Source organism: Pararge aegeria, chromosome 23 (genome assembly GCF_905163445.1).
Source record: "Pararge aegeria chromosome 23, ilParAegt1.1, whole genome shotgun sequence".
Lineage (NCBI taxonomy): Eukaryota > Metazoa > Arthropoda > Insecta > Lepidoptera > Nymphalidae > Pararge > Pararge aegeria.
The window spans coordinates 12,373,440-12,400,050 of NC_053202.1; the positions used below are offsets into that span (position 1 = coordinate 12,373,440).

A 26,611-nucleotide genomic window follows, 5' to 3' on the forward strand; every position below is an offset into this window, starting at 1 on the left:
GAGAGAGCTGCGACCCAGCTTGGTGGGCTTTCACGAGTATCACAAGTTAGCGGTAATAACCGGGACCGAAGGCTAAACGTGTTCTCCGAGGCACGATGTTGACACCGCCAATTTCCTAACTCCGGGATGGCACTCAGAATTATAGAAGTTTGACCCGACCCGGGATTCAAACCCAGGAACTCGTGATCCATAGTTAAACGTGCTAACCACTGAACCAAAGAGGCCTGCTACCTGTAAGACGGCTTTACCACATACTACCAGATGAGATTGCAGTCAAGGGTTAACTTGCAGTGGAATAAAAAAACACACGGATTACATAGGAATTAATAGATAACGAAAATGGCCTAACCTCGTAGTTCTATAACGTAAGCAAAAATACATGGATTTCAAAATAGCATATTCAATAGCGTCCGAGCCGTGGTTCTTTATCACAATTTCAATTAACGTGGTTCAAATTTTTTCGGCAACAGTTGTAGCATCGTTGGCCAATACTCTAAACCTTGGAAACAAAATGTTTACGCCATACATTTCATATGTAATTGTCCAAAATCTGTAACATTTAATGTTGAAATTGTCGTTCAGGAGCGAATTTAAGAATTGCAAGATGGGTCTTTTACGAGTATATGTCAGCATCACTCGAGACAAAAGTGTAATGTTTAAATGACCAACAGCGAAAACTGTGAAAATTTCTAACCGACTTTTAATTTTTATCTAAGTTAGTAGTAGTTGTACAATTTTTCGCGACTGGAAGCTAGTAGCACAGAGCATACAAGCTCGATTTTAACAAAAATGTTTTTACTATCTCATTGGTACAACATTTAAAGCAAAAGTTTTTTTTTGTTCAATTTTTTTCTAAAATGTTTATATAAAACATTTCTTTATTCAAAAATCCCCATGACTAGTTTAGGCAAAACCATAATCGTTGAGCTTAACATAAAAACATAAAATTATCGTTTATGAGCAAATTTAAAACGGCATTATTTGTTTTTAATATTGCAGACCAAAAAAAATTTTACGTCGCATGTCGAAATTGTCGTTAAAGATCAAATTTAAGAAATGCAATATGGTTTTTAACAAGTTTTTTACTACAAATTAGACTCGCTCTCAAAAGAAATGTTATTTTTAAAGGTACCAAGAATTTTAAAAGAGCGTTATTTTACAAAACTCCCAAAGTATTGTGTAGTTTTGGTGTAGGTTATTTGATATTTCAGTACGAGAATGATGACATTTTCACAACATTTATATTATCCTGCTAAATTGTTTCATAATCAAGGTTGATTATGTACGTACTAAGAGTACAGTCTGTATTCTAGGTGTACCTACATTTAAACACTTTATATTAATCTAGTCGTCGGAACTTCTGTTTAGAAGGCACGGTGCGGGTTTAAAAATTTTAAAATTACGAGTAGAAACAGATAGATAATCCAATTAGCTAAGAACAGAACAAAAATAGGTATAAAAACTACCCTCGCACGACACCTAGTGTGGAAAACACAGACTTTATCTGTATTCTTTGTCCTACCCTTTGTGTGTTTATTTGAAATAAATAGATCTTAACCTTAACCTTAATTCTAAATTAATATTAAAACCTAACCTGTTCAGTTACTAAATCAGTGATACTATTTATTTAAGCATTTTTGAAACGTCAAGTATGTATGTTTGTAGTGACTCTACCAAGTTAAGTAAAGTTTAAGTTCTCTAATACTGTTAATTTGGAGAATAAGTTATTAAACCTTAAGTTAAAATTCAGCTTCCGTCACTGTTTGCAAAACTTCAAAAGGAGTCGATGGATTGATATTTAAATAACATTGCATTTCTACATAATAATGTTTGTACAATATGCTTTTCCTCCCTTTCCAAATTCAAAATTTCCCACAGGAACGGGAATTAATATCAGACTGCACCATAATGTTTTTTTTTTGTTTTTGGTGTTTCGTACAATAAAAGTATATTCACTCATTAATTCATTCATTCCTCGTTCTTCGCAAGCGTTTTTACAAATCCCGTGGGAACCGCTTGTTTTCATGGGATAAAAAGTAACCTATTTTACTCTCCGTTCTTTCAACTAACTCTATGCCAGAAATCAACTTGATTGGTTGCTTAGTTAGCGCGTCAAGGAAGGACAAACCAACAGATACATTTTCACATTTATAATATTTACCATAATCGAGTACATAACATGAGGACAGTAAAACGATTTCAGCCATGTATAAAGCAAGGTTAGTAAATTATGCCTTAAATATAAATATTATCTTGAGTGGAACCGAAACGAATGAGTAATGTCTAATTTCCTTAAACAGCGGATGGAAATAAAGCAAAGCAGGGGAAATAATAATGGTGTTATTTCCTCGCGATTAATATCTTGTTTTTTTATTTAATGTGGTATTTTACTGTAGGTTTCTTAAATAATAAGACCTTGAAGTACTTATAGGTAGGTATAGCTGTAATTCTCAAGGGTTTGGTCTATCTTTGATGGAATTAAACCAAGTCGCTACCGCTATTTGTGCGCTTCGATATTTTAAACTTTGCAACGGATTTTAATGCAGTTTTCAGCCAGAGAAAAGTGATTCAAGAAGATGCTGCATGTAAATGCAGTAAATATTATGGTAGAGCAAAGCAAAGAAATTCTTAAATTTTGAACTGTCGTAAAAAACATAAAAAAATTGTGCACTCGCATTGCAAATGCTGGGCTGGATAAACTTTACGAGATACATAAAATTAACTACAGTCGTATTATTTATTATTCAAGCCAAATTGCTCTTTAACTTATCTCTGCACCATTTGCATTTAAAAGTCGATTAACTGCAAATAGTCAAGATATATCCAGTGTTTATTTGTTTTGATTACTGATTTTGATGAAATTTGGTTAATCAAGGTGGGACTGGAGATGGTCTAATGCTGCCCGCACACAGTCAATATTATTAACAACATAAATATTAAAATTATTTCTTACCAAAATTCAACTCTTTAATACGCCCTGCACAAGGTCAATAACATAGTCAATATGCAGAGTATTGTCAATAATATTGACGTTTGTGCGGGCAGCCATAGGATACCTTTGTCCCTGGAAAAGCTTGACCAAAGACCAAAAACAAATAAAAATACCGGGGTAACAGTTAGTTAATACTTCTAGAACAGTGCCTGAAAATAATGAATAATTTTATCTCGCTTGTTCTAGAGAAATGTAATTGTTGCGATATATTTAGGATTTGTTATAAAAGCAATTTTCCCAATTTTCATAATTAATGAACATTTATGTATTCATTTACGATTTCGAGGATAAAATCTAGCTATGTCCTCTGCGCTAATTATTAAAACAAAGTTACCACAACTTTGTTATTTCTTCAGGTCGGGATAGTTTTACTTATTTTCGGAAAGCAGCGAGTCTATAAATGCTCCATAAAAACATATATTTATTTCGCTGTGAATAACTGTATAGATTTATTAATAGTGTATCTAGCTTGTACCTTATTTTGGAATACTCTGCATCTAAAAACGTGATAATCATCAATCATCATTCATTAATAGCCTATAACAGTCCACTGTTGGACTAAAGACCTCTTCCGACGGGAGGGTTTGCCCATAAACACAACGCTGGGTGGACGGGTTGGTGATCGCAGCAGATGGTAGTGATAGCACAAAAAACGCTATTTTCCGTTCTCCGTTATATTTCCTTAGTCACCTCGTACGACACCCGCGGGAAGATGAGGGGTGGTTATAACTGTATTCTGATCTGCCAGTAATAGCATAGACATTTCATGTAGAGCCTATAACAGTCCAATGCTGGACTAAGGCCTCTCCCGATGAGTTAATGATGTTGGAATTTGTTCCAGGTCTTGGCACTCACGGCCTCACAGCAGACGCGTCGGGTTCCCTCATCTCCCTGCACGTAGCCATGAAGAATGAGCTGCAGAGGCACGTGGAGGTCTACAAGCAGGCTCTGCATAAGCTGGAAGAGCTGGTGAGTATTCTATAGACAATTCTCAAGTCCAAGACACTTAAGGATTCATATTTTTTAATACCAGACACTCATCTATGTAATTATCAATATTTTTAAAAATCAAATTATTAAGCACTATTCCACATAATCTTTAGGGAAATAATATATATATTATTATTTAAGTGTTTCTTTTTTGTTTCAACTTTAATTTTATCTTTACTTTCTGTTTAATTTAATTCCAAGTTGTGTACACATACTTTGGGTTGTAGCTTAGAACAAAACTTGTTATTACTTATATTTAGATCTACTTTTAGTTATTACCTGTTTTGTGTACCTTATAACAATAAACAATAAACAATTTCGTCACCAGTCATCAGTGACCGTCAGCCAAGACCCAGCATCCTCATCCCACCAGCGGCTCCTAGCGCTGTCCCACGCAGACGTCGAACGTCGACTCATCGACAACAAGAGTCTCCTCACTATTGTCGATAAACCCGCACTGCGTCAGCTGCCAACACTTGTCGCGTCTTTAGCGGCTAGAGTGGAAAGCGACAAGGCGGTGCTGGCATGCGTTGGGCAGATCAAGAGGAGCGATCCAACGTTGGATCTTAGTGACACTAGGTAAGTGTCTTTTTTAATACCATCAAGAGGCTCTCGCATCGTTACGATAAATATACCAAAATCATTTGCAAAAATGCATTACTCCGATATTATTCATATATGAGTAAGTGTGATGAGTTTTTTTAAGTTCAGAAGTTCACCTCTGTACTTGCTACGGTACACTGGAGCACCCAATGCCCAGTTCGGGAAGCCCTGCGCCCTGCTGCTGCCCTGCTATATATAAAACTTATAAGCGATACGTTAATGCTAGAATCGAATCAAGGACTCCGCGGTATGTGGTCGAATAGACTGACGACGCAGACCAAGACTGCATGCAGTATGTAAAATGCCATTTCCCCTTCCTCTACGATAACTGCGATACAATCTAAGCCTCATATCCTTTGAGGAATTAGATTTATATTTGAACGGAAGTTTATCTGTTACATGCGCTTGCGCATTGTATAACGCCGCGTTGGGGATTATTCCCAAGGTTGTTATGATTAAGTCGGGCTGTCATTACTCTTATTTCTAATATGCTTATCTGATTCAGTTTTAATGTTATTTTACATTTAAACTTATTGTACAATTAAAATATACGAACATTGCGAACTTTGCTGCTTCAAATTAAAAAAAAAGCAAAATATTCTATTATTTTTACCGCCATCTGTGTAAAATATTATCCAAAAAAAAAACAGCAAAATTTAAAATCAAGCATATTTAAAATTCATCGAATTAAAACCACTATAAAAAAAAAATATTACACTTCTGGAGGACCAATTTATAAAAGACAGACATTTCTTTGAGCACAGAGTATTGTGAGAGTGTGTCTTTCGCCTGATGCTTGATTTATTGATGGTCTGTCTAATGTATGCCATAAAACGTAAATAACGTTAACATTCCTGTTCTTTTTGATACCCCGTTTGCTGCTGTCTTGTTGCGAGTTCGTTGGTGAAATTGGCCGTAAGACTGTTAATTATTACTATTACAAATAATGACGGAAGTTCAACTATTTAATGTGCTTGCATTGCATAACGCTGAGGCAAAGATTACTCCCAAGGTTGATATTTAATTTGCCCGAGCTGTCATTAATAATTCATTTACAAGTCTGACGGTCTGGATGTTACGTAACTATGGTAAACGTTAAAATAATGTCTGGGAATTCGTGATGGGAAAGTAATTATGAGAATTTCGCTAACGATATGTGCACCTTTGAATAGGTCTTTGGCTTTTGATCTTCCATTTGGTAATTCATTCAAGAGAGATTGTTTATTGTTGTAAAACAACTGACCGAATGAAATCTTCGAGACGTCTCTCAATAAGTTTAAATTTTATGTTTGGGTATAATTTTATCTAACCAAAGTACTATTTAATTGTGAGATGATGATAACAAAAGACAAAACTTATCTGTTCGCAGCGGTGAGCGCTGTGATTTAAACCGGATTAGGGGTATGGATTTAATATAACTGCCTAATATACCAGGCTAGTATCACTTACCAGCAGGTGAGATTACAATCAACGGTTCGAATATTTATTACGTATTTCGGTATTTTAAAAGTCATAAAACAAATAAAAGTTGAATGCACACAAAAAAATAGTAATATTAATTTAGCATCTATTTGTCTAATAACTAATGGTTGTTGGGTTCCTTCACACATGTTTGGGTATATTCCGCTCATCTTATGCGAACTACTTAGTAGTTTTACCAAGTCAAATTTTGTTTCGAAATAAAAGACCGATTATTGACCTAAGTTTAATACTACCAACATGGTGATCATGGAAATGCAATGGGATGTGAGTTTGTTTATTTCTCATCAACTTGATTTTTGGCATAGACTCTGTTGAAAGTATGGAGTAACATAGGCTTTTTATCTGCTGAGTTTATTTTCGGCTCTTCTCGGTAGAATCCACCTTCCGAACCGGTGGTAGAGTTACTACAAACAGACTTGACTCGACGTTCCAAAAGTAGGCCTACTTGAAATAAATGATTTTTGAATTTTATTCCCAAAAACAAACGGTTCCCACGGGTTTAAAAAGTATTAAATTGGTTTTCTTCTTACCAGGGCGCGCTTGGAACCCTCGTAGCTTTAGTTTTAAGTTTATGAATGTAGTTATTGCCATCACTACTCACTACTTACTCACATTTAGTTTATAATCAACACAAAAAAGTGCCATTTATCTGCCTATTTGGATAAAGAAATATTTGACTTTGACTTTTGACTTTAAATATTGTCGGTACGAATTCATGTGTTGACACCCTGAAGGCTTAAAAGCAATATCAATATTGACATACGGTTATGCACAGAATTTGATAGATTGGTTTGATCAGTGATTTCACCGTTACGTAACGGCGCTGTGGGCGAAAGCAAAATACCTGTAACTACGTGTTATGATTGATAATAATAAAAAATCTTTGTGTAGTACGTTAAGTAGGAAATTTGATGAAAGCGTCGGTGATAGAAAGATGTTTATTTAACATAGATGCCATTTAAATATCAATTACGAAGTCACAGCGTATTGCCATTAGCTGGCGTGCAAATATTACAAACCATTGGTTGCAATTAACACATAGAATCAATTTAAAACCATGCAACTTTAAAACAATACAATAATGCGGTAATAATAATAAAAGTAAAAAATTATTTAAAAAAAATCAGAAACATTAGTTGAAAATTCGTGTTCAATGTCGAAATAAAATACAGTAGCCCAGTGGGTAGGAGCTCGACTTCACTTTTGGGGGAATGAGTTCGAATCCCGGCACGCACCTCAAACTTTTCTAGTTTATGCGCGTTTTAAGCAATTAAAATATCACTTGCTTCAACGGTGAAGGAATACAGCGTGAAAACCTGCATACCTGGCAGTTCGTCATATTCCTTTAGTCGCCTCGTACGACACTCGCGGGAAGAGAAGTGTTAAACTATGTTCTGCATTGATGAAGCTGTTTTTTTTTCGTCAATTAAAATGTTTTCGTCATTTGCTGGTAAATATTAAGGACAGGGTTTTTTGGGTTTTTCATGAATCCTGCAGGAACTGTACGTTTTCCCGGGATAAAAAGTAGCCGCCGTGTCAGTCAAGGGTCTATTCTATCTCCATTCCAAAATTCATTCAAATTGGTTCTGTAGTTTTTGCGTGAAAGAGTAACAAACATCCATACAAACTTGCGCATTTATAATATTAGGTTGATTTTACACAAATGCGTACCGACGGTTTTTCGTGTATTTTTTATATTTATTATATCAAAAGCAACTCGCCTACATCCAGTAAGCAATAACATTCATAAACCAGCAAGTTATGTAATTTTGCTTTGAACTTCAAGTACTAATAGATAGTCACACACTCATATTAAAGTCATATATCAATGATGCAACAACCTCGTATTGGATAACACTTTGTAACGGATGGAAGCTATAATTTCAACTCGTTACACTAAACGTTTCCGTTTTGGTGAAATTACAGGTTACTTGATTTATCTGCGTTTTTAAGGCGGGCTAGGTATAAAAGAAAACTGCTTTATCGATGACACGGTTTACGATCTCACCTGTAGCCTGTATACTGTCAAAGTAAGCTGGGCCTTATTTACCTGTATTTAGAGACGCAAATCCCGTATCTTATTTTACAAATGTTCTGCTAATAGCATTAGCTGAAGAATTGCAGGCAAATTTGAGCTTTAATAGAATAGCATAAGATCCATTTTTTTTAATTCACTACAAGTAAACCACTGCCAAAGCCTCCCACCAGATTAGACCAGAGAAAATTCAGAAATTGTAGATGCCCCTGTAGGAAATCGAATCCAGGACCTCCTACTTAAATTCACAGCGCTCATCGTTGCACCAGGGAGGTCGTCACATTTCACTCTGATGTTCAAGTATTAAAATACTCGAAAACGATTCGATTGCGAGCGAGGAAATCTTGTGCTAGGGGTACTGTAGCCTTAGTACCGGTGGGATTGAGCCCCGGTACACACCTCAATGTTTCAGGGTTATGTGCGTTTTAGTTTAAGCAATTAAAGATCACTAACTGTAAGTGTGAAGGAAAACATCGTGAGGAAACCTGCATGCCTGAGAGTTCTCCACAATTTTCTCAAGGGCGTTTGGAATCCACCAATCCGCATTTGGCCAGCGTGGTGGACAAAGGACTAAAACCGCCTCACTCTGACTGGAATTCGTGCCCCTGGCTATTATATATATGATTAAGAAAACGTAGCCAGGCGCTTAAGTTTTATTTTATTGTTGCTTTAATTAATTTAATTATAAGTTATGCATAATTTAATTGACAACTGTACGATCCATAAACCGTGCTAAAAGCTTTCGTTTTGTTCATTTTCACACAAGCATTTAACGCAGGCGTTTATCGCCATTGTTGCTGTTTGGGAGAAATCTCCGCACTCCGCTGGAAGAAAATAATGTGTCGAAACTAATTTCATTGTCCCGCAGAGATTTATTGCGTTTTGTTGTGCGTTCACGGTGAATTTGGTGCGGAGTGGAATGCCCTTCCGGCATACGATTTCCTTAAAACTTTTTATTGACATCGGTATGTTAGCGAAACTGCGTTTGCCTATTTTTTCAAACTTGTCTTATTATGAAAACAATCCACACAACACAGAAAATTAGATTTTTCCTTTGTTATTTTTGAAACCAAGAGAGTAATGGATTGATTTTTTTTACAATATAACGACAAACGAGAAAAAATAAAGTAATCTTTTTCATTTTAAGAAATCAGTCTCTCTTATGTTCGAATGACCAATGTTATGCAATATTGTAATGAATTTCGAGTCAGAATTCACAAGAATAAAAAGCTATATTCGTATAGTGAGATATTTAAAAAAAGACAATTTAACCGAGGTGATATTAAAAGAATCCGTTGTAGAGGCCTGGAAAAAGTTTGCCTAAGTCGGTAGCTCTGTTTTGAAAATAACCGATTGAACATAAGGTCACTAATGTTTAATTATGATCATATTAATATTATCACCTATATTTTACATTATAAAATTACAATGAATGAGAAAAAAAAAGTAAACAGAGTGTAAACGTAAAAAAAGAGAAACCGAACACGTTAGAAATCCTAGATTTTCCAGTTTAATACCTTACTTCTTTCGAGTATCGCTTTCAAGAAGCTCCATGTTGCACTAATTTTCCCTCTTACCTGTTAAACTTGTTCGCCTTGACTTGTTTTTATTTCAATGCTTTCCCTGCTTTATCAGTCCTTCATATTATAGGTAGACTGGAATTCAAACGACCTACGTACAATTTCAACTTAGATAAAAAAAAAAAATGTAATGGTATTCAAAATACTGATAACTGAGACGTAGTAAACATTGTGTTAGCTTTAAAATACCTGCAAAGTTAATTTGAGATGATAAAAAAGCAGTACCCATCTTGTTATTAGGTACATATCTATCTATCTTTGTACATATATATAAAAGAGAAAGTGTGTGGGTATGTTCCGTATAGGCTCCGAAACGGCTGGACCGATTTCAATGAAACTTTCAGGGAATCTCCGGATTGACCTGGCGAGTAATCCTGTAAAGTTTGGAGACGATCGGAGCACTCCTATTTTAGAACTGTCAAATACAGCTTTTATTTACTATGATGATATTCTATTGTTGGGTGTACATGGGTGTAGATAATGAACTTCGACCGCTCGAGAAGAGAATAGAAGAGAATGAATACGGAGAGAAATAAATGATTTAATATATTATGAGACTTAAATAAAAAAGTTAATTATTTAAGTTTATTGTTTAAATAAAATAAAGCAAAATCTAGCCCGGCGAAGCGGGCTGGGTACGCTAGTTATATATATATATATATTATACCATCTTGTTTATATTGAAATACGCTGAGTGTTGCAGATTATTTAAAAGTACCTGGATTTATTAATCTGGACTCAAACCAGGACTTCTATTACCTATTATCACTTTGTATCTGGGGGCGAAATTTACCTTTGTATTCTAATGATATTATTGTAATTATTTAATGCCCGAAGACATGGATAAAACGACGTTTCCTTAAAAATAAAACTAGCTAAATCGATTTATTGACCCCGTAACCCTCTGCTCACTGAATTTCATGAAAATCATTGCAGCCATTTCAATGATTCAGATACAAATAAATAAGATATGCTAGTTTAAAGGTAGATAGACAGATATGTTTCAGTGTGCATTAGTTATATTCTATCATTAGTCATATATGCATTAGTCATATCAACCGATAGACGACCATTGCTGGACATAGGTCTTTTGTAGGGAGTTCCAAGTTCCACGGTTCTGTGCCGCTTGTATCCAGCGGCTCCTTGCAACGCGCTTAATGTCGTCTGTCCACCTCGTTGGGGGGTCGACCAACACTGTACTTACCAGTTCGGGGCTGCCATTCCAGCACCTTGGGACCCCAACGCCCATCCCTTTTCCGAACTATGTGCATAAGTATGCGGTTATGATATTTAATTGTGGCTTTTTGATGTGAAACATCTTAAGGTGGAGGGTAAAACTGATTGTTGGCCTGGCGACATAGGCCGTGGCGACGCTTCGCCACGCTATATGATGGAATATATGTACTAGACGTATTCTATATGTCAGTGGCGTGCACTGGGTTTCTTACCAGGGTATGCATACAACAGGAAAATTACAAAAATTATCCTCCTATACGAGTTATATATAAATTTTAGGTTGCACGCCACTGATATAGGTAATAGCGAGTTAGACATGGCGCCGCGATGCCAAGCGCTATAATTTGTGTCTGTATTTGTATATGAAGAAAATAAATGTATATTAAATAAACTGTCATCATTTTCTGGAGAAAATTCGCATCTTTCACATCTCGTTTCTATTTCGGTGTAACTTACGTTTAATGAACAGTATCAATTAACTCAGTGACATAATTGGCGACTCAATTACGCTATATCAACTTATATAACAACTTTCATCGTATGAGAGAGATGATATGATTGCCTTTTGTTCTCGGTGGTTTCATTAGACAAATTAGCGTCTCCCATTGTTATGAGATATTACTTCTAATTGTCATTGTTTAATTTGAATTACTGTATTTTAGGGGCCGCTTCAGACTAGGCGGTTCGAAACTGTGTTTAGTGCCTCGATTGTAATATCTTACTAACTGCCTAACTGTATTCTATTTCTTGTGCCCAAATCCACTTAATTGTAATTTATTATTTATTAATTGTATAAACATTATTTCATGATTGTTATTAATATTATTGTTATTGTCAATATCTCAATTGTACGTAGTAGTAACGTCACTTAATATTTGAATTCTACCCTTGTAGCGGTCTCCACATTACATAACTAGATGGCGCCACAAAAATCCTGCATCGCGCTAGCGAAGTGTTCAGAAAGAATGCCTATATATACAACTTCCAAAGATGAATGTTGACGTCATCCGGACGTGGATCCTTACCACGGTCACGGGGGCGTTCGGACTAAACAATGATTAGTCCAAAAGTCCACCAACACTCAGATTAACGTCAAACCGAGATGTCGTCGAGCCCTGTTGGGATACGGACGGAAGTTGTATATATAGGCATTCTTTCTGAACACTTCGCTAGCGCGATGCAGGATTTTTGTGGCGCCAAACGTCAAACCGAGATGTCGTCGAGCCCTGGGGCTCTTCACATGGCGAGCTTTCGCGCTCGCCCCACTCCCTCGGTGACGCCGTAGTAACCCCTCAGGTGGTTATCGGCAAGTGTCCATCCGAAAATCAAAAATGAATGTTCGGACCTTGGTCCCCGAGCACGATCACCCGCACGGAGGAAGATCTTCCTATCGTTACGGTTGAGCGTATCACCATAGCTCCCGTACAACCCTGATAACTATTTGCATGCCAATTTGGCGTGGTACAGTTAAGATCTACATATTTTACCTGTATCAGCAAATAAATAAAAATAAAAAATGAAATTAAATTGCCTCGTTGGTATTGTGGTGAGAATGTTCGACTGCAGTTCACGACGTCCTTGGGGATCGAATCCCCGGGGCGGGCCAGAATCGGGTTTTTATATCAAGAAATTCTTAGTTCCAGTGATTAACCCCCGGGATTCGGAGAGCAAGTTAAGCTGTCGGTCTTGCGCCTGATTTGTCTCCGGTCGTATTGGCTGTAGTTCCATCGGACTCGGACAAAGCGCCGCCCTGTGTCCATCAACCTGGCTGGCTACCGAGGGGGTTATAGCGGGCAGAAATCCCACATAACCCGAATTCTCCCGCAGAGAATCGGGTATCTTTTTAAGATTTCCCCTGTCAACAAAAAAAAAGGTTTTACGCCTTATATGCCAGTTATATTAAACCGGCATCCACAACCTTCAGACCGAAACATAGCATTGCATGCTGCTTTACGTAACAAATACCTAAGCATGGCAGTAGTACTTTTTCGAGCTCTGTCGCTCAAAAAGTTATGCGTTTGCGCATACACTAATACACTATAAAACTGCGGGTAGTTGTAAAATCTTTTTGGAGATTTATTTTAGGGAAACTGTTTAAACAGTTGACCTCCATTTGTGTGTGTCAGAATAGATAGATAGAGTTATTTATTAGTTTTTCGTCTTCCAATTCCAGGCCGGTAGCCGGAGTCCTCATGAGCTACTCGCGTGGCTGTGCAGCCGTCCTGTCGCAGATGACCGAGGGTCAGATAGCAGTGGAGACGACTCCTCGATCTCCAACAGACTCCGCCAGCGACGGGTATCATTCAGACAGCGACGATTCCCACCAGCACCCTGATAGGTGAGAGGATAACACAAAAGCATTCACACATAATATCAAACGCTAAGTGGGCGGTGTAGGGTTCATTTTTCGGCTGCTATTTTGGCATTTATGACATCTTTGGTGAGAGACTTCATCATTGGCTAGATCCCTCTTCTAAAGATGTTCCAAGAGATTCTGCGTTCCTAAGTAAGCCACGTAGTTACCGAGTATGGGTATAATATAACGCCATGTATTTTATTTTGGCATCCACAATAGAATATTGAATGACCTTTATTTCAATATTCGCAGAGTTCTTACTACTAAAGTCATTATCATCATCCTATCAAACCATCTAACCGGCCCACTACAGGGTACGTATCGCCTCCCACAATGAGAAGGGATTAAGGTCGTAGTAGTCCACCACGCTGGCCCAGTGCGGAGTGGTGGACTACACACCTTTGAGAACATGGAGAACTCTCAGGCATGCAGGTTTCCTCACGATGTTTTCCTTCACCGTTGAAGCAAGTGGAAATGTTTAAAACGCACATAACTTAGAAAAGTTAGAGGTGCGTGGGTAAAAATCCCAGAATTTTAACTCGGCCCCCAGAACGTGAAGTTGAAGTCCTACCCCGCATACCACACACTATGTTTATAGGTATCATGTCCTGCGTAATCTTTTATTCATTTTTTGTTATAGTTAACCATAAATATAGTTCCATATAGTTTTTGGATGTTGTCCAGCCGTACTAACAAGATGTAAGAAAACCCACAACCGCTCTGATAACAGTGCACAACTAGGTAAAGAAGATTTATAGAGGTCCTGTAATATTAAATTACATATGTTAATATTCCAGGAGCAAGCTGGTGTCACAATACGCGGCGGTATGGTCGCGAGCCGCAGACGAGGTGTTGCCAGCGTTGGCCGCGTTGGACCCACTGAAGCCAACGCCCAACCTCAAGTACAAGATCGTCTTCTCGATTGTTGTTGTAAGTTTAACTAAATTTTAGCGCCCAAACCTAGACCTTATCATTGCTACACTTGTTTGTTCATTTATTAAGGACACTATCAATATACATATGTACTTCACCACAGCACCCACACACTGAAAAACATTCACGTTAATCACACAAACATTTTCCAGTTGCGGGAATCGAACCCACAGACTTGGACTCAGAAAACAGGGTCGCTGCGCACTGCGCCAATCAACAGTTAAAATAAATAGTATTTTACTGCTATACGAGTATAAATACCTACCCTTGATGATAAAATTATTTATAAGAATGAGAATTAATACTGCGATACTAATTTTATTATTTTTTTTTATTTTGGCAAAAACAGTTACTACTGTAGCAGTATTACATGGAAGTAACTAAATAATAACAATCTTATAACATAGACTAAACATTTCCGAAAAAGTAGAGTTAATTTACAATATTAGAAAATTTTAAAAGCATTGAGCAGAGTAGTAAGGCAATAAGAGGTGGCAAAGAAAAGAATAGGTACATGTAAATTAAAAACACCAAGAAAGAAAAAATATATAGATGAATAAAAAGATAAATCAAACGTATAAAGGTACATCAAAGGTCTTTTTAAAAGATGCAGTTTTAATTTTCTTTAAGGAGCTAGAAAACAGATCCTCTTTTGTTTCTACCGGCGATATAATAAAATTTTAGAACAAACAGCTGATTAGTCGGTAATCAATAATGCATAGCTTTTTTGTAGCATCAATAGTTTTCCCAGCGCACGCCAAGTAATGTACATATGGGCAAAATTTTGCCACTCCATCAAATTTTGATCTCAAGTTTATTGAATATAAATTTTAGCCCATTTTACTTCGTGATAGTTTAGCTTTCTTTTGGTTAAAGCTTTGGTTTGGTTGGGTACAAACAAACAAACATAAAAAACCTTTCGTCTTTATAATATTTGTATGGATATAGTATAGTATAGATGCCTATTAATATTCTTTCAGTTGTCCTTCCGAGCGGCGATAAGTCTACGGGATAAGCGGCTCAACGAAGTGAAGGCTCTCTTGGGATGCGACTCCGACGACACGCCGGGCGCAGCTGGCTTCGTCGCGGCCGCCATGAGACTGCTAAGAAACACTGCACACACCTTCCCCCTGGGGGACGCTGAGAGGACTGTTGTCAATCAGGTATGCAAGAACTGAAGCGACAGTAGGTACAGGTGCGGTTACGGGGCGACGAATACAACCTTACTGGTCTCCGCGGTAAGAGGTCTTCTACAATACGAAACGCGGTGTAAATCGATGTCCTCGATTTCGGAAGTCATTCATCCGGGGCTATCTACCCGTCAAAATTAAGCTCAATCGGTAATGTCATCTTGACGACCTGCTGGCGCAGTGGTGAACGCTGTTATCTCGTAAGTTCGATCTGATGTTCGATCTGATGGGAGGAACCAAACGGCACTTTGTATTCGTTTTTTATGCAAGTATTGGTTATAAAGGTTATAAAAATGTGAGATTCATTACACGAGGTGAAGCCGAATGTGATTATAAATAAATAAATAATACGACAATACACACATCGTTGTCTAGCACCAAAGTAAGCGTAGCTTGTGTTATGGGTACTAAGGTAACTGATATAATATTTTTATGAATAATATACATAAATAATTATAAAGTGTGATGAACATGAATGTTTTTCAGTGTCTGGGTGTTTTTCTATATTTTATATGTATTTATGTATATTATTCACAAAATTATTCATCAGTTATCTGAGTACCCATAACTAAAGCTTCGCTTACTTTGGGACTAGATGGCGATGGTGTGTACTGTCTTACTACTGTCTTACTGTATATTTATTTATTAAAGATTTTAAACTAAGATTTTCGTGGTTAATCAACATTTCTTAAGTACAGATCCATGCAACTGGGTCGAAGTATTAACAAATCCAATAATATTATCGTGGTATGTACCCGTTGAACTAAATTTAAGAAATATTTATTTATTATTATTAATTATCATACTCGTTTTCGGCTCGTGTGATGAACCCTCTTTTTTAATACCACTTGCAACAGTTGCATAAATAACTGTTATGATAGTGTTTATTAATGTTGTATCTTGTGCTGTAGGTGGTGAGCACCCTGCGCGAGTATCCGTGCCTGGCGGGCTGTGGCGCGCTGCACGCACTGGTGGCCGCCGCCAGCCGCGCGGCCTGGGCGCTCAGCCTGCACGCGCCACCGCTCCGCATCGACACCGACTTCACGCCAGGTGACTGACCAGAGAGTCTTGAGTGAAGCCTCCCAACCAGTGGCCTCAGCGACGTTCAAGTTTTATTTTTATTTTTTTATTGTACAGGAAAGCTTACAGCTAATCACAGAAAATGAAGCAAAGCCAATAACAAGTTTAGTTTATAGTTGACTAGACGTTGCCCGCATTCGTCGTCCGCGTTCATCACAGTTTATTTTACAAATCCCATGGGAACCGTTTGTTGTCCCGGAGTAAAAAAAATCTCCTCACCATCCTTACAAAATCTAGTTGATTTGTCGGTTAGTTAAGGCGTGTAGGACACAAACAAACCGATTCACTTTCGCATTAATAAAATTAGTAAGGAGTGCCGCCCTGTGTGTCTGTAATTACACCGGCAACCTCGCCTTGCAGATCTGAACACCGCAAGGAGATCTGATTAGAAGAAATAAGCATTGCATGATTGATTAGAAATTAGTAGTCCATGCTCGGTCGAGCTTTGAGACAAAAAGTTCTACTACTAACAAGTTTGCGTTCCCGTTCGACCAATAACAGCACTCTTGTCCAAACGGGTGTGTTATGAAACTGACCGCACATCAATATCTTAAAACAATCTACTTGAACCAAAGGCAAGAAGAAAGGGTTGTTAATAATCACCGCGCAGGGCGGACAGGTTGGTGATCGCAGTATTAAATTATTATTAAACATACTACGACAATTCACACGTCGCCATCTAGCTCTAAAGTAAGCGTAGCTTGTGTTATGGGCGCTAATATGATTGATGTTTTTTTTTAATGTATAAATTCATAAATACATATAAAACACATATGTGTTTTATAAGTATTTATGTATTAATACATTATATTATATATTAATACTTATAAAACACATATGTGTTTTATTGGAATGTACAGCATTTTCCAGTTGTAACTATATTCATATTGCAGTAAAGAGCTGTACGATCAATATATAAACTTAAATCACGTGAATCCCTCTGTGAAATATTTAAATTTAAAATTCAAATTCAAAATTCATTTATTTCAAGTAGGCCTAATTAATAAGCACTTTTGAAACGTCATGTCAGTCTGTTTGTAGTGACTCTACCACCGGTTCGGAAGGCAAATTCCACTGAGAAGAGCCGGCAAGAAACTCAGCAGATTGCTCTTTTCCAACATCATTTTATAGTTTAACAATCTTTAGAATTTTTCTGTTTTGAAAGGCAGATGAGAGCGGAGTGGCCTACTTCCAAGCATCCTTGTGGTTAAGGAATTCATCAATTGTGTAGTAACCACGATTTGTTATATGTGTTTTTATATATTGTTTAAACTTAGGTAAAGGTAGATCTAATGTAACCTTCGGTATCATGTTATAAAAGCATATACCTACCCATGCCCACAAAGGATTTCTGTACTTTTCTGTTTAAAGAAATATGTATACTTATGGTAGCCTCACAATATATCTATAACAATAAAGTATTTGTAAGACAACATATTAGTCTATATAAACAAAAAGTGGATATAAACAGTCGACTTACAAGAAATGGTGATAAATTAGTGACATCGGTGGTAGAGTCCCTACACAGACAGACTTGAGTTTCAAAAATGAATTTTGAATTTTGAGTTGTAGGAATCGAACTCACGGCCTTGGACTGCAGCAGAGTCGCTGCCCACTGCGTCAATTGGCCGTCAAAAATATATGGTACTAGTAGCCCAGAAGACGCTGAAGCTCGTCTGTGTAATTCCTTTAGTCGCTTCGTATGAAACCCGTTGGAAGAGGAGAGGTGGGACAGCTGTATTATCTGTCACCACATACTCGTATATGCACTTACGCCGCACGCGAACATGGATAACTCAGTAACTGACCTCCAACAAACACATTATCTGCAGCTTCTGGTATTCTAGCATTTGAGTTAAGTGCTTCAGTAATGGAAGCTAATTCTAAGATGGTGTTTAATAAATTGCAATGTGTTGCATAGTTTATAAATCAAGATATTTTTTTCTTTTGAACTAAACTCATGATGAATTATGTTCCAGTGGTGATGAATCCAGAGAAGCACGTGAGGTACTCCCTGGGGGACTCTCGGGAACGCCGCTCCGACCTGATAAAGTCGTTCGTGTGGCCCGCGCTCATGGATGGAAACAGATGCGTTTTCAGAGCCGTTGTCTTGACTTAACCTTTTAAGCCACACTTCTTAGACAAAAGAAAGAAAAAAGAAAACAAAAACAAGTTCACCACCATATCTTACGCACGGTTCGCTCCGAACCCGGAGTATCCTCAGGAGATGTTGACTTTACAATGATTCATCCCTTAGCAATTATTCGTAGTAAAGGGAGCGAAACGTGCTTAAGCATACAGGGCGTGGAGTATAAAGATTGAAGAAATTATAAATTACATCATACAGATTCTCCTGCTTTTCGCGGAGTATATCAAATTAAGCTGTATCTTCATAACAGATCTTTTCTACCGTGCACTTGTAAATAATTTTAACTTTTTTAGAGGAAGGCATTAGGGCGGATACACAAATACCATTACATTAATGCTCCAAAGCTGGACACAAGTGGATGCCACTATATGAATGCCTGGTTTACTTCTGCCATCAACCGTTATACTATATCACTTCTACCTGTAAATTGCGGAAAAGTAATAATAATATAATAATAATAATAACAATTTATTTATTTCATATATAAACATGTATACAGCAGGAATCTCCTAATGGACACAGTAATACTCTTTTGATTTGTGCACAAAGGAGTGCTTTAAACACTCGCACTAAGGTAACTTGTGTTGCGAGTGTAGCTACCTTCCTTCGGACCCATTACAACAACGTGAAATTAGGCAAATACAATCATCGCAATACATAATAGATAAAAAACAAGTTTGTAATATACTGTGTTCTTTCAAACAAACCAGTTCAAAGATTCCAGAGCTGACATATTGATGGCTCTTCTGATACTCCACATGTTAATAGACAGCCGAAATCGTTGAACAATAAGTTTTCTTCACACGCAATCGAGGATTCGTTTTCGCATATCAAACTATAGACCGTCAAAGTAAAATAGACCTTTTTACAGTCGCAAATCCTCTACTTCTGATTTTTAATTTTAAAACGTTTTATCAAAATCTGCAGCTGAAGAATTAATACGATATGCATAAGATCCATTTTACTCTTTAATTCAAGCAGCTGTTAATCGAAATGACCCCTCGATTGCGAGCGTACAAGTCTCATTACATAGCATATTGGGCACATGTGATTCTTATTGTCTACTTATGTATACAAAACATGCTTCCTTCACCGTTAAAAACAACCACTCTGCTCCAATACGGGCATGATGTGATATAACGATAATATGATAACAACCACGCAAAGATAAACAATCTACAGTGGTTGTGAGTAATGCGCTGAGGCTGCAATCCCCACTGTTCAAAATGTTCGATTAGGTATTTCATTCCATATCGATGTTCTAAAACAGCATGTATATTAAAAATGATTGTACTTTAGATAAAATTATTTTAACAGTTAAGTTTCTTTACAATTTATCAAAATAATTTATGTTCTGTTGTTTGTGAAAGATTGCAAATATAAATTATTAATTTATTTAGATCGTTTAATTTGACTCCTCTTTTTTATTTAATTTAAGAGTTTAGATAGAGGCTGAAATGAAGAGGCAGTTGAGCTGAAGTGTCTTGTATCATCATCTTCATGGCAACTAATTGACGTCCTGACCATCCGTCCGACTGCTGGACATAGGTCTCTTGTGGGGAGTTCCAAATACTCAGATTTGTGCCGTTTGGGTCCAGCGGCTTCCAGCGACTAGCTTGATGTCGTCTGTCCACCTCTTGAGAGGTCGACCGAAGCTGCGTTTACCGGTGCGAGATTCCCATTCCAGTACCTAAGGACCCCAACGTCTATTCGTTCTCCAAGTTATGTGCCCCGCCCGTTACAACTACAGCTTCAAAACTGTTTGAGCTATGTCGATCACTCTGGATCTTCTATGGATCTCTTCATTTGATCACGTGGAGAAACTCTAGGGAAACCTCTTTAGTGTCAAATTTTCTTAGAAGGTCTAATTACACATTTATTTTCTATCTTTAAAAACCCTTCTAGCTACCATACCATACCATAGATACCACTTTCATAAAGTGTTACCCTGGAGTCAGTCCTGAGTAAAAATTAAGATAACTCAACAAAGAATTTTGAATCAGAACAATAATTCCTTTCGAAGGAAATAGAACAAAAAGAATTTTCTCAAAAATGACTAAGTAATTTAAAAAAAATAATACAGTGATTCATTTAATCTATCGAAAGTTATCCGTTTATCTGCCACCAGATAAGATTACAACTGAACGATATATACTGTAACCTCAATACTCCTATAGTTTATTATCAACTTATTGTGATCAAAGAAGCAAATTATTGTGAAATAACAACAAAATACTAAATAATAACAAGTTTGTTAATAAGTGATTTTAATTATAGGTACAATTTAAAGATAGACGACACATATACTCGCCAATACATGTTATCATAAAACCAGTTGTGTACGTCTCTAGAACTATTTGTGCTTGAATTACGTAAGCTTCGCGGGTCGTAAAGATACCCCCCCCCCATACGTGGTAAGGAACCCCATAAGGAATTAAACCAAAAAAATGAGTTATCCACCACCCCACGGACCTCCACCACCGCCGTATTACGGCGCTGGATGGCGACCACCCCACCCCCCTAACCTATCTGGAACCGGATCATCTTACCCTCAACCAGACTTCGGCCAGGTTACTCAGCCCCAACCACCTTACCCGTACCCTTATTACATCCCCGGAGCTGTTATGATGCCATTCCCCATGGGACCACCCCCAGACCCAAGCAACCCAACTTACATAACCAATATAATATACCAAGGAGAAACTTCCAACCCTCCAACTACAGAACAGGTCCAAATATCTGAGACCTCTGGAGATTATGACTGGATACCCACCACGTCAACTACTGCTAGCAATTTGACTGGAAAAGCAGTTATTGGAGGTCACGAAGGTTGGGATGGGAGTCCCTTATGGGTCATCCGAGCTTGGCATAATGGAGATCTTATTCCTGGAAAGTTATCTGTCAGACATAACGCAGCGTCAATAATGTACAACGGAAAAGAGATACCAGTTCAAAAAATCGACGTTTTGTGCGCAAAGCCCGATAGCTTAAGGTGGATTCCGGCGTCAAATGGTAACGTGCCGCCAGGAGCAATTTCTGGTGGACAAACATCTTCTGGTGAAACGCTATACGTTGGGAGAGCGAGACATCAGCTGTCCGTGACTCCTGGAAAGATTCATCCGAGCCACAGTTCCTGCTATATTGGGTTTGGGGGAGCGGAAATCGCTCACAAGATGTACGACGTACTTTGCCGTGTAAGTTAAATTGCTTCGGAAGTAAGTTTGTAAATGAACTCGTTAAGTTTCAAGTTGGGAAAGTTGTCATAAGTTTTGCAGTTTTGGCTCCATATGAATTTAATGAATTCCTAACGCTGTTTTATAAAGGTCTATATGATGAAGAAACGGTTGCATCCAGTTTGCATGACTTTGCAAATAATCCGCAGGTGTTATCCGATTCCTTGACGCCCCGCGAAAGATACGCACCTATGTAGACATAAGAGTAAATGATAATAATTTTTTGAGCATTTAATGAAACAGTGTTTTTTAATTTAAGCACATAACGCTCCAAACAAACCGTTGTGGCCATTTCTATTGATGAGTTGCACGCTACAATGTTGGACTAGAGCTAGGACAATTTAGTATACGGGTCTAAGCCATAAAATATGTATCCAACAAAATTGTATTTTTTTTTGTACTACTTATTCATTGTAAATATATTGCAAAATTATATTTATTTTTACCTTATCAATTGGTGTTTGTCTTTATCTAAAATTATCTATTGCCGATAAATTGTAGATAAACTGGAAACAATATATTTCCTTTAGATTCCTAAGTACTGATCCTATGCATTATAATAATAGAGATAATTCCAAATTCCTGGTTCTTAGGTAAACCTGGCTAGGTTTTTTACGATGGGATTTAAAGACATCACTTATCTTCTGTTATATCTATATATATAAAAGGAAGTTGTGTTAGTTACACCATTTATAACTCAAGAACGGCTGGACCAATTTTTGTGATATTTGAGTTTTTTGGATTCCTCTTAGACCGGAATAGGATAATAAGTATTAAAATATAACATTCATCAAAAAATGATCCGCGGTACGAAGTTCGCCGGAATTGCTAGTTTATTATAAATTAAGGATTACTTAAACGATAAAATAAACTTGGGTATGAATTGCTCTAAGTTCATAGCTAAATATTAATTGACTGCGAGCAATGGCGTACATAGAGGGTACGCACATGGTATGCAGATGATATTTTCAGATTATAGAAAATTTCCAGTACGAGTTATAAAATGTAAAGTTATGTTAAGTTTTTTATAACTCGTACTGGAGATTTTCTTCATTTTATATCATTCGCCCGCTTACTGCATACCCTGTATGCACACCACTGACTGAGAGATGGTAATAAGGAAAAAAATACACGCTAAGCTAGCTAAGTTTGTTGTGGGCTCTTATTCAACCTTTCTTTTGTAGGAAGGACAAACATACAAACTAACCAGGTAAACCAAACAGGTTTGGCTTAAATTTTAGTCCACTAAGATTTCGTGATTGTTCTTTACCCTGCCGAGTATTGGACACGGGAACTCTCGCTTAGTTTACCATAATTCTTACCAATGCGGCATGGAGGTCACTAAAGACTCGAGTTCAGTAATCTGCGTGTAAGTAATGATGTCACTCGCCTGGTTTATTCACGGAGGTGACACATCGTGGCTGGCCGAACAATGACCAGTGTCTGAGTTAATATACGATAACTTTAATGTATTACGGCAACCCAGTTTTAAAATAATAAATAAATAAATATACTACGACAATACACGCATAACCATGTAGCCCCAAAGTAAGCGTAGCTTGTGTTACGGGTACAAAGATGACTGATGAATATTTCTATTACCTTTTAAGGGGCCGAGTTCGAATCCCAGCTCCTCTACCTCTAACTTTTTTAAGTTATTAAATATCAGTTGTTTCAACAGTGAAGGGAAACATCGTGAGGAAACCTGCATGCCTGAGTGTTCTCCATAATGTTCATAAAGGTGTGTGGAGTCCACCAATCCGCACTGGGGCAGCGTGGTGGACAACGGCCTTAATCCCTTCTCATTGTTGGAGCAGTAGTTGGGCCCTGCAGTGGGCCGGGAATGGGTTGATTTGATGATGATGAGAGATGAGAGCGGAATATGCTTCCAAGCAGCCTTGTCGTTAAAAAAATCGTCAATCGTATAGTAACCACGATTTATTATTAGTGTTTTAACACATTGTTAAAACTTATGCATTGGTAGGTCCACAACTACCCTGGACATCGATACTAATCCCTACTAATATTATTAATGTGAATGTAAGTTTGTTTGTTACGCTTTCACGCAAAAACTACTTAACCGATTCTCATGAAACTTTGTACACATATTCTTGGAAGTGTTAGAAGTAATATAAGATACTTTTTATCCCGACATTAAGCTCGATTCCTATGGGAGAGGGAATGAAAGTGTTTGACGATATTACATCATAACTCCGACAAATTAGAACCGATTTAAATAATTATTTTTGTACTATAGAGTTTAATATGTGTATAATTTTGCCCAAACTGTAGATCTGATGAATGTGGTTGGAGATTGAGGACAGAATTCCTCAGCGGACAACAGCAAACCCCTCATTTAAGGCTTAGCGATACTGAATACTTTAAACTTTTTTAGAACTACAACTAAACTGAATGCCACATCAAAAAACAAAATCAAACGCAGACGAAGTCGCGGGCAATAGCTAGTTGTATTATAAAAGCATATCACTTCTGCGCCTTTCGCAGACGATATTTAGATGTCGCTTTTATGTCCATTTCGAGTAAGGCGGTTGTTAGGGTTTCGAGTTTGAGCAAGCCCAGTTACCTAAAGGACACATTTAACTCGTCATGATCTCTAAGTCACCATTCTTGTTGTGCTAAATGGCAAACAATATCAGCAAATCTTTGAAAAATACTACGATTAAGGTCAGCACGCGAATTATGATAAAGAAGTTTCTATGCAATGTTTGCCAAAATTAAAAAGTAATCATAGAAATCCCAAGTGTTTCTTTGAGTTCTGCTCTCATTAATTCTTATGATGCCTGGTAATTTATGTCGTAACCAGCCGCGTTTCAACCATTCTTTTCATTAGAAAAAAAATCATCAAGCTCATATTTAACAATATTTACTATAATTTGTAAGAAAACAAAACAGTAATATTCACTATTCAACTCAAAAAACAAAAATAAACTCCTAACTAGTTACTAATCAATAATAATGAATCTGTCAAGTGTCAACTAGTTGTAACACAAATAATAACACACGTGAAGTTGTTTCAATTCGCTCGCTGGTCATCTTCACTAACTTCAACTCGCAATCTGGCATTTGATCTCCATACTAAATTATTAAATAATCTAGATTGTCTCTGCTAAATACATTGAAATTTCTATGAGAGAGAGCAGTAAAATAAAAGCCCCATATAAGCAAATGAGTGTGAGCGAGACAAAGCGGAACCTCCGATCGCGTACGAAGACACGCGAAGTGCGCGATAGTGATAGTTCGGCGCGGCGCCGCGCCGTTCGGCTGGTTGCTACCACAGAGTCTACCTGCCAGAGTAACGTAGTGCTTGCAGTAAAGTAGACAAAGAGTATATACATTATTGAGCAAAAGTTAAAACATTGTATTTATATCCTCATTGCTATCAAGTTTTAATTATTTTGTTAATTTCATTTCGGAATAGTCGAGAAAAATTTAAAAGAGATATTTATTGTAACGCAAGCCCGGCTTTTCGGCTTGTATGGTAGTACTGGTTAGGGCCTCTCTGATTTCTTTCTGTAAAAACTATGGCAGTGGTTTTCGGTTTCACAGATAAGTCTCAAAGACACTACACAATGTAAATCTAAAGCCTGGGAAGTATTATTTCGGTTCTCATTAACACGTTGTTTATTGAAAATCTGGGGTTTTATAATTTTTATTATTGTTTGAAAATAGAATCAGGTCAGGTTCAGGGAGGTCACTAAATGCAAATCAAATTTAACTTTTGGTTTAATTTAGTCCGAAGTAACAAACTCGATATCGAACAGTAATTGACGCGGCGTTTGACGGTTAATTGCGTTAATTACGCCTAACTAAGACTGACGGATGGGAATTTCGGTTTATCTTTGGCTCGTGATTATTGCTGAATTACGGTCTCTATCACATTACAACCGATTTCCATTAATGGGATTTTCGATTAATAGGGTTATATTTACAATGCGGTGATGGCCTAGTGGTTAGGGCTACGGTCTCCTTTCGGGGGGATCAAGTTCAATTCCCGGCACAAACGTTTAACGACTTTTGACGACCTCTCTGGCGCATTGGTGGGCTTTGGAGGTCCCGGATTTGATTTTCGGCAGGGGCAATTTGGGAAATTTTAATTTCTGAATCATCTCTGCTCTGGGCTGTTGGGAGGCTTCTGCCGTGGCTAGTTACCACCCTAACGACAAAGACGTTCCGCTTAGTAATTTAGTGTTTCGGTACGATGAGAAAGCGATTAGGGGTGAGCAGTGGCGTGCATTGAGGGTATGCACAGGGTATGCATTAAGCGGGCAGAAAATGAAAAAAATGTCCACTACCTACTAGTTATAAAAAACCAATGTAAGAGTTATAAAAAGCCTACCCTTTAGATTTTATAACATCTACTGGAGATTTCTTCATTTTATATTATCTGCATACCCTGTGCATACTCGCTATACACGCCACTGGGGGTGAGGGCTTACTCGTTAACTGGTTAGCTCACTACTATCTTAGACTGCATCATCACTTACCACCAGTAAGCTACCAGTCTAGGGCTAACTGGTTTAAAAAAAATACCAGTCTCTGGTCTGATGGGAGGCTGGGGCTGTGCTTAGTTACAACCATACTAACAAAGATATGTCGCCAAGCGTTCCAGTATGATGCCGCGTAGAAACCGATAAGGGGTCCCATTGGTGTAACCTCCATATCCTTAATATGTTAGCCCGCTACAATCTTAGACTGCATCATCGCTTATTACCATGAGATTGCACTTGTAGT

At 37.5% G+C, this 26,611-nt stretch overlaps 2 protein-coding genes across 2 annotated transcripts in view; both read left to right on the plus strand.

The window, feature by feature from the left end:
* Positions 1-18,683, plus strand: part of LOC120634304 — a 48,903-nt gene extending 30,220 nt beyond the window's left edge. Inside the window, exons 4-10 of the mRNA XM_039904796.1 lie at positions 3,834-3,961; positions 4,311-4,561; positions 13,092-13,256; positions 14,072-14,204; positions 15,188-15,370; positions 16,309-16,447; positions 18,457-18,683. Coding sequence (XP_039760730.1) covers positions 3,834-3,961; positions 4,311-4,561; positions 13,092-13,256; positions 14,072-14,204; positions 15,188-15,370; positions 16,309-16,447; positions 18,457-18,596 — 1,139 coding nt within the window. The 3' untranslated portion in view covers positions 18,597-18,683. The remainder of the gene's footprint in view (positions 1-3,833; positions 3,962-4,310; positions 4,562-13,091; positions 13,257-14,071; positions 14,205-15,187; positions 15,371-16,308; positions 16,448-18,456) is intronic.
* Positions 18,684-20,822: 2,139 nt separating this feature from the next.
* LOC120634228 lies at positions 20,823-22,271 on the plus strand. The gene has a single exon (XM_039904700.1). The coding sequence runs from the start codon at positions 21,074-21,076 to the stop codon at positions 21,827-21,829; it is 756 nt and encodes a 251-aa protein (XP_039760634.1). The 5' UTR covers positions 20,823-21,073; the 3' UTR covers positions 21,830-22,271.
* The last annotated feature ends 4,340 nt before the right edge of the window (positions 22,272-26,611 follow it).